This window comes from Bombina bombina, chromosome 5 (genome assembly GCF_027579735.1).
Source record: "Bombina bombina isolate aBomBom1 chromosome 5, aBomBom1.pri, whole genome shotgun sequence".
Lineage (NCBI taxonomy): Eukaryota > Metazoa > Chordata > Amphibia > Anura > Bombinatoridae > Bombina > Bombina bombina.
Genome location: NC_069503.1, coordinates 1,165,989,486 through 1,166,003,000, shown reverse-complemented (window position 1 = coordinate 1,166,003,000; position 13,515 = coordinate 1,165,989,486). Strand labels below are relative to the sequence as shown.

At 41.9% G+C, this 13,515-nt stretch overlaps 1 protein-coding gene across 1 annotated transcript in view; it reads left to right on the top strand.

Annotated features, from left to right (window-relative positions):
- Window positions 1-13,515, top strand: part of MAPK15 (mitogen-activated protein kinase 15) — a 283,155-nt gene that overhangs the window by 245,073 nt on the left and 24,567 nt on the right. Inside the window, 1 exon segment of the mRNA XM_053715993.1 lies at window positions 2,982-3,216. Coding sequence (XP_053571968.1) covers window positions 2,982-3,216 — 235 coding nt within the window.

Sequence of the window (13,515 nt, the reverse complement as noted above, 5' to 3'; positions counted from 1 at the left end):
CATGCATGCACACACAGATATACACATGCATGCACACACAGATATACACATGCACGCACACACACAGATATACACATGCACGAACACACAGATATACACATGCACGCACACACACAGATATACACATGCATGCACACACAGATATACACATGCACGCACACACACAGATATACACATGCATACACACACAGATATACACATGCATACACACACAGATATACACATGCACGCACACACAGATATACACATGCACGCACACACATATATACACATGCATGCACACACAGATATACACATGCATGCACACACAGATATACACATGCACGCACACACACATATATATACACACACACACAGATATACACATGCATGCACACACAGATATACACATGCACGCACACACACAGATATACACATGCATGCACACACAGATATACACATGCATGCACACACAGATATACACATGCATACACACACAGATATACACATGCACGCACACACATATATACACATGCATGCACACACAGATATACACATGCATACACACAGATATACACATGCACGCACACACAGATATACACATGCACGCACACACAGATATACACATGCATGCACACACAGATATACACATGCATACACACAGATATACACATGCACGCACACACATATACACATGCACGCACACACATATATACACATGCATGCACACACAGATATACACATGCACGCACACACATATATACACATGCATGCACACACAGATATACACATGCATGCACACACAGATATACACATGCACGCACACACACATATATATACACACACACACAGATATACACATGCATGCACACACAGATATACACATGCACGCACACACACAGATATACACATGCATGCACACACAGATATACACATGCATGCACACACAGATATACACATGCATACACACACAGATATACACATGCACGCACACAGAGATATACACATGCATGCACACACAGATATACACATGCACGCACACACAGATATACACATGCATGCACACACAGATATACACATGCACGCACATATACACATGCATGCACACACATACACATGCATGCGCACACACACATACACATGCATGCACACACACACACACATACACATGCATGCACACACACATATACACATACATATATACACATGCACGCACACACATATACGCATGAACGCACACACAGATATACACATGCACGCACACACAGATATACACATGCACGCACACACAGATATACACATGCACGCACACAGATATACACATGCACGCACACACATATACACATGCACGCACACACATATACACATGCACGCACACACATATACACATGCACGCACACACAGATATACACATGCACGTACACAGATATACACATGCACGCACACACATATACACATGCACGCACACACATATACACATGCACGCACACACATATACACATGCACGCACACACATATATACACATGCATGTACACAGATATACACATGCACGCATACACATATACACATGCACGCACACACATATACACATGCACGCACACACATATACACATGCACGCACACACAGATATACACATGCACGTACACAGATATACACATGCACGCACACACATATACACATGCACGCACACACACATGCACGCACACACACATATACACATGCACGCACACACACATATACACATGCACGCACACACACATATACACATGCACGCACACACAGATATACACATGCACGCACACACAGATATACACATGCACGCACACACAGATATACACATGCACGCACACACAGATATACACATGCACGCACACACAGATATACACATGCACGCACACACATATACACATGCACGCACACACAGATATACACATGCACGCACACAGATATACACATGCACGCACACACATATACACATGCACGCACATATACACATGCATGCACACACATACACATGCATGCGCACACACACATACACATGCATGCACACACACACACACACACACACATACACATGCATGCACACACACATATACACATACATATATACACATGCACGCACATATACACATGCATGCACACACACACACATACACATGCATGCGCACATACACATGCATGCACACACACATATACACATGCATGCACACACACATATACACATGCACGCACACACAGATATACACATGCACGCACACACAGATATACACATGCACGTACACACACATATACACATGCACGCACACACACATATACACATACATATATACACATGCATGCACACACAGATATACACATGCACGCACACACAGATATACACATGCACGCACACACAGATATACACATGCACGCACACACAGATATACACATGCACGCACACACAGATATACACATGCACGTACACAGATATACACATGCACGCACACACACATATACACATGCACGCACACACATATACACATGCACGCACATATACACATGCATGCACACACACACATACACATGCATGCGCACATACACATGCATGCACACACATATACACATGCATGCACACACATATACACATGCACGCACACACATATACACATGCACGCACACACAGATATACACATGCACGCACACACAGATATACACATGCACGCACACACACATATACACATGCACGCACACACACATATACACATGCACGCACACACACATATACACATGCACGCACACACATATACACATGCACGCACACACATATACACATGCACGCACACACATACATACACTGGAAACAGGTATACCAAAGGGCAGCTTCTATACGTGTAGCAGCAGCAGGTATACAGCACCAGGGGCCTACTGCACACAAACACACAGCATACACAAACGTACACATAACTAATGGGTATCTGCAGGGGGCGGAGGGCAAATATAATATTGGGTGCTTGTACACACGTGCTGTATTGGCTCAGTGGGTACTTATGCTCCTGGGGGTATTGCAGCAATGACTTGCTATCTTACAACTCACTTTCTTCAGCAGACTGGCAAAGGCACTGAGCCACGCGGTAGAACTGCTCCTATCATTAGGACCCGTTCATTCTCCCTGACCCAGCAAGCTCGGGAAGCAGCTCATAATAATCCTCTAGTGCCAGCAGGAGGCGTGAGTGTGGCAGCTGTCAGTGCTAGGCTGGTGAGTACTACCCACTCTACTGATTCATTGGGAACTGGCTGCAGGGTGCGCACAACTGTGTTACGTATGATTTTATCTATTATATACAATATTGTCTAAGTATGATTTATACAGTGTATGCCATAATATAGAGCATCATGATCCGTGAAATATCTGTATTTGTTCAAGCACTTTGGTGATGGCATCGATCGTGACGTATAAACCATAGAAAATGACGTCACGAGGGAGGGGAGATCACGACAAGTATACGCCCATCCCGCTACCATTGGTTAAGTCAGGGAGGTGTGTCTGACCTGTATATCTCATTTGTTGAACCTATGATGAGAATAACACAGTCGTGTTGATTGATCCATTGTATTTTGAAATGGTGACCACAATTAATGGTATTGATAGTCCCCATCAGACCATGGAAAATATGTTAAGGATTACTTCATCCTATTTTTACGCAAGGGATATTATGTCAAAGAATAGAACACTTTACATCAACAACATATTAAAAACCAAACAGCAGCCACACATCTATACATCTAGTAATAACTAATTACTCAGGACAGTTTGCAGATGTCTGGACAAAGTGTCACTGGTGTGATGTTACACACATACGCTTAGATTACGAGTTTTGTCGGTAAAGACCTGCGGTGCTAACGAGCCTTTTTTTTCCAGCGCACCCTTAAGCCAACGCTGGTATTACGAGTTTTCTGAATGGCTGCGTTAGCCCCAGAAAAGTGAGCGTTGAGCCAAATTTAGCTCCCCTTCAACCCACAATACCAGCGTTGCTTACGGTAGTGGTAAGCTGGAAAAACGTGCTTGTGCACGATTTACCCATAGGATACAATTGGGGCTGAGCTGGCTGCAAAAAAACCTAACACCTGCAAAAAAGCAGCATTCAGCTCCTAATGCAGCTCCATTGTTTCCTATGGGGAAACACTTTCTAAGTCTACACCTAACACCCTAACATGAACCCCAAGTCTAAACACCCCTAACCTTACACTTATTAACCCCTAATCTGCCACCCCCGCTATCGCTGACCCCTGCATATTATTATTAACCCCTAATCTGCCGCTCTGGACACCGCCGCCACCTACATTATAGCTATGAACCCCTAATCTGCTGTCCCTAACATCGCCGACACCTATATTATAATTATTAACCCCTAATCTGTCCCCCCCCAACGTCGCCGCCACCTACCTACGCTTATTAACCCCTAATCTGCTGACCGGACATCGCCGCCACTATAATAAATGTATTAACCCCTAAACCGCCGCACTCCAGCCTCGCAAACACTATAATAAATTTTATTAACCCCTAACCTGCCCTCCCTAACATCGACACCACCTACCTACAATTATTAACCCCTAACCTGCCACCCCCAACGTCGCCGCTACTATAAAAGACCCCTAAACCTAAGTCTAACCCTAACACCCCCCTAACTTAAATATAATTTAAATAAATCTAAATAAATTTACTATAATGAAATAAATTATTCCTATTTAAAACTAAATACTTACCTATGAAATAAACCCTAATATAGCTACAATATAACTAATAGTTACATTGTAGCTATTTTAGGATTTATATTTATTTTACAGGCAACTTTGTATTTATTTTAACTAGGTACAATAGTTATTAAATAGTTAATAACTATTTAATAGCTACCTAGTTAAAATAATTACAAAATTACCTGTAAAATAAATCCTAACCTAAGTTACAATTACACCTAACACTACACTATCAATAAATTAATTAAATAAATTAACTACAATTATCTAAACTAAAATACAATTAAATAAACTAAACTATAGTACATAAAAACAAACACTAAATTATAAAAAATAAAAAAAATATTGCAAGAATTTTAATCTAATTACACCTAATCTAAGCCCCCTAATAAAATAAAAAAGCCCCCCAAAATAATAAAATTCCCTACCCTATACTAAATTACAAAAGTAATCAGCTCTTTTACCAGCCCTTAAAAGGGCTTTTTGCGGGGCATTGCCCCAAAGTAATCAGCTCTTTTACCTGTAAAATAAAATACAATACCCCCCCAACATTACAACCCACACACCCCTACTCTAAAACCCACCCGATCCCCCCTTAAAAAAAAACTAACACTACCCCATTGAAGATCACCCTATCTGGAGCCGTGTTCACCCAGCCGGGCACCGATGGGCCAGAAGTGGACATCCGGAGTGGCAGAAGTCTTCATCCGATCGGGGCAGAAAAGGTCCTCCAAGTGGCAGATGTCTTCATCCAAGCGGCCATCCTCTTCTTCCGATGTCCTAACAGCGAATGAAGGTTCCTTTAAATGACGTCATCCAAGATGGCGTACCTCGCATTCTATTGGCTGATCCAATCAGCCAATCGGATTGAACTTCAATCCGATTGGCTGATTACATCAGCCAATCGGATTTTTCCTACCTTAATTCCGATTGGCTGATAGAATCCTATCAGCCAATCGGAATTCGAGGGACGCCATCTTGGATGACGTCATTTAAAGGAACCTTCATTCGCTGTTAGGACATCGGAAGAAGAGGATGGCTCCGCGTCGGCTGGATTCAAGATGGCTCTGCTCCGCTCCGGTTGATTGAAGATAGAAGATGCCGCTTGGATGAAGACATCTGCCGCTTGGAGGACCTCTTCTGCCCCGATCGGATGAAGACTTCTCCCTCTCTGGATGTCCACTTCTGGCCCATCGGTGCCCGGCTGGGTGAACACGGCTCCAGGTAGGGTTATCTTCAATGGGGTAGTGTTAGGTTTTTTTTAGGGGGGATCGGGTGGGTTTTAGAGTAGGGGTGTGTGGGTGGTGGGTTGTAATGTTGGGGGGGTCTTGTATTTTATTTTACAGGTAAAAGAGCGGATTACTTTGGGGCAATGCCCCACAAAAAGTCATTTTAAGGGCTGGTAATAGAGCTGATTACTTTTGTAATTTAGAATAGGGTAGGGAATTTTATTATTTTGAGGGGCTTTTTTATTTTATTAGGGGGCTTAGATTAGGTGTAATTAGATTAAAATTTTTGTAATATTTTTTTATTTTTTGTAATTTAGTGGGGGGGGGTTTGTACTATAGTTTAGTTTATTTAATTGTATTTTAGTTTAGATAAGTGTAGTTTATTTAATTAATGTAATGATAGTGTAGTTTTAGGTGTATTTGTAACTTAGGTTAGGATTTATTTTACAGGTAATTTTGTAATTATTTTAACTAGGTAGCTATTAAATAGTTATTAACTATTTAATAACTATTGTACCTAGTTAAAATAAATACAAAGTTGCCTGTAAAATAAATATAAATCCTAAAATAGCTACAATGTAATTATTAGTTATATTGTAGCTATATTAGGGTTTATTTCATAGGTAAGTATTTAGTTTTAAATAGGAATAATTTATTTCATTATAGTAAATTTATTTAGATTTATTTAAATTATATTTAACTTAGGGAGGTGTTAGGGTTAGATTTAGGTTTAGGGGTTAATAACTTTATTATAGGAGCGGCGACGTTGGGGGCGGCAGATTAGGGGTTAATATTTGTTGGTAGGTTGCGGGTCTTTTATAGTAGCGGCGACGTTGGGGGTGGCAGATTAGGGGTTAATTTTGTAATTATTTTAACTAGGTAGCTATTAAATAGTTATTAACTATTTAATATCTATTGTACCTAGTATTTGTTGGTAGGTTGCGGCGACGTTGGGGGGGCAGATTAGGGGTTAATACAATTTATTATAGTGTTTGCGAGGCGGGATTGCGGCGGTTTAGGAGTTAATACATTTATTATAGTGGCAGCGATGTCCGGTCGGGAGATTAGGGGTTAATAAGTGTAGGTAGGTGGCAGCGACGTTGGGGGCGGCAGATTAGGAGTTAATAAATATAATGTAGGTGTCGGCAATGTTAGGGACAGCAGATTAGGGGTTCATAGGGATAATGTAGGTGGTGGCAATGTCCGGTCGGCAGATTAGGGGTTAAAAATTTTATTATAGTGTTTGCGATGTGGGGGGGGCCTCGGTTTAGGGGTTCATAGGTAGTTTATGGGTGTTAGTGTACTTGTAGCACTTTAGTTAAGAGATTTATGTTCCGGCGTTAGCCCATAAAACTCTTAACTACTACCGCTCACTTTCTCCAAGACTTGTAATACCGGCGTTAGGCAAATCCCATTAAAAAGATAGGATACGCAATTGACGTAAGGGGATTTGCGGTAGCCAAAAGTTGCAGAAGAAAAGTGAGCGGTAGACCCTTTTCTGTCTGACTTGTAATACCAGCGTTAGATAAAAAGCAGCGTTAGGACCCCTTAACGCTGCTTTTTAAGGCTAACTCAGAACTCGTAATCTAGGTGATAGTATATACAAGATCATACAGCGCAAGTTTCTGTATATGTTAAAAACTTATTACAGCTGTAATTATGAAACAATATATGCACAATAGTATCTTACTACAAATAGAAACATGATATAGTGTGTTTAACAAGCAAACAAATATCATGACAAACATATATAATCACAACAATTCACTGCACAGCAGTGTGAACAATGGTACTTTCCCTGATGAAACATTGTAAAATAAAGAAACCAATACAGGTCCAGAAGAGTTAACAGGTATAGGAGCAGAGATTGTAAATCATAGTCCTCAGTTGGTAATTAGTCCATAAGTCTTCACCCCCTAGTGAGGGCAATTTGTCTCCATGTTGCCTATTGAAAAACTTTTCTTTTTAATTTTTTATCAAACATTTGAAAACTAAAGCACCCCGTAGCCACCTGTGAGCTTCGGGATGAAAGATACAAAAATAGAAAAGACATCAATCACATTAACATACATATCTATCTATTGCTGCGATTTATAACTAAACCATTAAAACATACACTGGGTTGGTTACAAGGCATCGTTAAACTGCTGATGGCCGTCTCACATATCTTTTGCCATTGCTTGAATACCTGGGTCATCAGACCAGATATTCCATTCACCCTTAAGATTTGCTTCCATCATGTAGATGGTGTTTTTAAAAGGATATAGGATTTGTTTCTGAGTTGGGCGATCTAAAAACTTTAAAAATAGTCTCCATTTACCAATGAAGCGTGCCACTCGTGTATTGACATCAAACAAAGTGTCACATTGTTCACGTAACAGGGTTGTCAACATCATTTGTTTAAAAAACCTAATGGATGGTGCTTCTCTATGAAGCCATTTGTGGAAGGCACATTTTCTGGCCACAAGTATACAATTGGTAAAAAAACGTCGTATCCTGTTGTGTAACTGTCAATTGGTCTAAGAACAGAATCTGTACGGGTTTGAGGGTGATAGACCTAGATGTTATTATGGAGAGCCAGAAAGATACCTGGCTCCAGTATCTGCGAATTTTATAGCAATACCAAGTGTAGTGTAGAAAATTTGTGTCTGGGTAAGAACATTTGCCTCAAACATTAGAAAAGTCCTTCCTCCATTTACTTAATCTACTTGGGGTGAGGTAGTCTTGGTACAAAACGCGTATTTGAGATTCCCTAAGGTCAGCTGCAAGAGTTGCGGCCCATGTGAGGTTTAAACTATCATAAATGAGTTTGGTGGAAGACACGCTGGGTAACTTCCTACTCCATACAGCTAAAAGGTTTGACTGTGTTGCAGGGATTTTGGTCTGTATCAATGTACTGTAGATGGGGGATATGGCAAAGTTGTGTATCTGAAACTGTGCGACAGTCCTAGCCAAAGGAGACCTGTCCCAGAACGTCGCACAGCTCTGCAAGATGTGATTGATGTAATGCTGGATTTGAAATTAGGCAAATCTGCTAGTGTATGGGATTAAGTAGTTTCTGCACATAGTATCAAAGGGTAGAACTGACTTAGTGGCAGGGTCTAACAACCTGCCTATGTTATCTACGCCCAAAAACGTCCAGGTATTAAAGACAGGGTACATTGAGCCAGGTAGGAATCTAGGGTTTCCCACAATGGGCAGGTCTTTGGTGTGGCTAGGGTCCCAAGCCAGGGTTTTAGTCATTGCTCTCCAACCCAAAAGTATGTCTCGAAACATAGGGTGATATTAGATAGTGGTTGATAAGGTGGCGTACGGTAGAAAGGAAGGGGACACCTGGGTCAGCGAGGCCTCCTCCAAGTGAGCACTGGAAAAATGTTGAGTATTCAGTTTCCAATCTAACGCAAACCTTGCCAGGGAAGCCCAGTTATAATAAAGGTGGTTTGGTAGGCCCAATCTTCCCTGCAAGTATGGGAGATATAATTTATGTGTGCCTATCCTCGGTTTACCCCCTTTCCATAGAAAGTTCCGAAACATGCTGTTGAGAAGTGATATCTTTCCGTCATAACAGGAGGGGCAGCATTTGCATCGGGTATAGGAGCCTAGGCAAAACCATCATTTTAACAATATGTACTCTACCCATTAAAGAGAGCGGTAGATTCTGCCAGGCCGTCAGGTCAGTTTTAACTTGCTGAATAATAGGGGCTTGTTTTGTCTATACCATTGCTGCGGATTAGCAGAAATGTGAATGCCTAGGTAGGTAAGGTGGGTGTCAACCGTGCGAAAAGGGTACGAGAGTGCAGCATCCTTTGTTTTAAGATTCAACCATAAAATCTCTGACTTTGAGACATTTATCTTATAGCCCGAGAATTCTCCAAATAGCTGAATCGAGTCTAGGATTAATGGGACATAGGTCAGTGGATCTGATATAAAAAGTAGCATGTCATCCGCGTAAAGGGCAATTTGGAGTCTATGGGAATTCAGGTTAATGCCAGGGAAGACCGTTCGTAAATAGATCACTAACGGCTCCAGTGCCAGATTAAATAGAAGTAGGGAGAGCGGGCAACCCTAAAAGGTTCCTCTCTGGAGGTAGACTGGCGGGGGGAGTAGAGGTTATTAATTATCAGATAGGCCATGGGATTGGAATAGACACCTCTAAAAAAAGAAATGAAATGGCCCGATATCCCGAAGCCTTCCATGGAGAGAAAAAGGTGGGCCCACTCCACCCTATTTAAGGCCTTCTCTGCGTCTAGGGACAACAGGAAGGCCTCCGGGAAAGCACAAATCGTTCTATCCTGTATTGCAAGCCAGTAGTGGGTTACTGCATGGAGGACTCTTTGAATGTTGGCCACCGAAGACCGGTTGGCGGTGAAACCCGTTTGATCCGGATGCAAAACATGGGGGAGTATGTGCTTCAGTCGATTTAGTTAGTAATTTGTAATCGAGGTTTAGAAGTGATATGGGTCTGTACGAGTCAGGAATGGTGGGGTCTCTCCCTGGTTTATGTATAACCATAATGTTTGCGGCAGAAAAATTAACGGAAGGAGCGCATTGTTCTGTGAAGTAGTGGTCGAAAAGTGTGGTTAGTGTTGGGGAGATTTGATCAGATAACAGTCTATAAAATTCGGTCGGGAGCCCATCCGGGCCAGGGGTTTTCCCGAGAGGAAGTGATTTAATTGTTTGGAGCACCTCCTCTTGAGAAATTGGGATGTTTAAGTTGTCAGTTTGGTCGGCTGTTAACTTGGGAAGAGTAATATTATCCCAGAACTTTCTCTGCGCATTATCTTGGGCCGGCTGCAATTGATATAGCTTAGCATAGTAATTTTCAAACTCTGACACTATGTCAGATGGATTATTTGTTAAGTGGCTTTGACTCTTGATAGCTGGGACCCCTCTATTTGCTTGTTTGATTTTAACCAAAGAAGCCAAAAACCTCCCTGATCTGTTACCATGTCTCAGAAAGTACCCCTGTCTTCTATTTTCCTGGCGTATTGTGTTTTGTAGCAAAAATGTGTCTCTCTCCCTCCTTGCCGCAAAATAAGAGCACCTATTACCTGGGGTAGGATATTGGCAGTATCGGGTATAGGTCGTCATCAGTTGTGTGTTGTAGTGTTCCTCACTACTATTATGAAGGCGCTTCTGTTTAGAGAGGTATGCAATTATATCACCTCTAAAGACCACTTTGGCTGTTTCCCAAAAAACTGTTGGAGTATTGATGTGTGATCTGTTATTAGCCACAAAGTCATCCCACTGTTTCGTTAGATACACATTAAAGTCCGGGGATTTTATGAAATGAGTTGGGAAGCGAAATACTCGTTTGTTAGTTGGTTGAGGAGATTGTAAAAGTGTCAGAGAGATAGGGGCATGATCTGAGATGGTGATGTTAGTAATCTTAGCGTCTATAATCAGTAGCTCCAAGGAGCTAGAAGTAAGGAAAAGGTCAATTCGGGATAGCGTGTTGTGTGCCCGAGAAGCACAAGTATAGTCCCTGCTTGTGGGGTTACGTCTCCGCCATATGTCTTGCACTCCTAGTGAGTTGTAAAGGGTGCCAAACACTTTAAGGGAGAATACCATCATATCTCTCTTAGATTTGACAGGGGCAGAACTGGTCTGATCTTGGAATCTATCTAAAGCTGGATTAGGTGTTAAATTGAAGTCCCCAGCAATAATAAGTTTGGTGTCTAGAAATTTAGCCAGGGAGGCAGTAAGTGTGCACCAAAATGTGGGCGCTCTTTGATTAGGGCCATAGATATTACACAAAGTGTACCAGTCACCCTGCCATTTTAGCTTAACAATAATAAATCTCCCTTCGGGATCAACTATTTGTTCACCTATTTGGTATTTTAGATCTTTACGGATAAGGATAGCCACCCCTCTACTGGAGTTGTTATAGGGACCACTAAGGACCTCTGAGATCCATCTAACTTTTAGCTTATCATGTGTTAAGATGAGTCTCCTGTAGGAGCATGATATGGGCTTGGGACTTCCTCAGGTGAGTCAGAATGGTTTTCCTTTTTAATGGGAGAATTAATCCCCCCAACATTCCAGTATAAAATCTTTACTACCATCTAAGGTCCTGTGGGAGTGGATTCGGATAAAAAGATGAATAGCATTTATGTGCCATCACAGAAGAAGGTGCAGAGAGACATCTGCCTTGATGCCTTTCACGAATGTTGAAATTGTAGCCTAAAATTAAATGCAGCATTAAATACAATAACCAGAACAACAAAAAACAAGAACAGTAAACAGTGCATAATCATCACAACACAATGTTATACAATATCAGGCCATATTGCAATATTCTTGTATCCACATCTAAAGTTCTTTGTTTGAGGATTTATGTCCTGGCCAATTATCAGAAAAGGTCAGTCATCTGGCGAGTTCAGCCAGGGGAGTCCCTTCGGGTGGAGAAGAAGGAGCGGTTGGATCAGTTTCCTGATCCAGAAAATCTTGAGCGTCTTTGGGTTAATCAAAGAACTTAAATCCCTGTGAGGTGCTGAGTTTCAGGCGAGCTGGAAACAACAAGATAGCTTGGGGTTTTTCTTTGTGCAGCAAGCTGCATAGAGGGGCAAAGTCCTTTTGCTTCTTTGCAACTTCGGAGGAGTAATCTTGAAAGAGGTAGAGCCTTTTATCCTCATAGAGCAACATCTGAGTTTTCCTGTATGTTCTGAGAAGTTGAATTTTTGACTGAAAATTTAAATATTTTATCATCACTCCCCAAGAAGGAGTGCCTTTTCCCGCCGCTACCGACCTGTCAGCCCCAATCCGGTGTGCTCTCTCCATACTCAGCCGATACATGTAACAAGCTGGGGAGTGAGTGTTCAGCAAAGTAAAGCAACTCTGAGGGACGAATCGTTTCTGATAGTCCCACCAATCTGACATTATTCCTGCGGGAACGGTTTTCCAGGTCATCAACCTTTTAGTTGAGATATAGATTCTGTTGTACCAAATTTTTAATCTGAGTTGCTGAAAAGTTGTGGCTGTCCTCCAGGTCAGAAATTCGCTGTTCCGCACCAGTCAGCCTAGAGTTAAACTGTTTCACCTCAGTTGTCAAGGTATCCATGCCTTTCTGTAAGTTATCAAGCTTAGATAATAGCAGGGAACTAAGCTGTTGCTGTCCAGCCGGAGGCCCCCCGCCTGTATGAGGGGGTGTCGAGTTTGTGGGTGAGGCCGCTGGTATAGGATCAGGAGGTAGTTTTGCCTTTTTGTCCTGTTGGGCTGTACTTCTATTGGACATCTTTGAAGTAGTTAAGTATTTGTCCATACAATCTATGCACAGCGCCGGCGGAAGCTAGTAGTATTGTCTAGTCAGGAACTTAAAGCAGCTTGTAGAGTGCGTGGCTTCTAGGGACCGTCCTGAAATAATCTGAGATATCCTCAAGCAGCCCTTCTATCGTATGAAACACTGTCTATCTACAGTAACTCTATCCAATGACTATCAAAGTGGAGGCTATAGCCAGGTATTTTTAGATCAAGTGTTTTTGTCAAGAAGTACAGATATAGAGGCTACACCTGCAACCCCAGCCTATGGTGACCTAGAAGATGTTTTATTGATGCCGTAAGAAAGTAGCTGC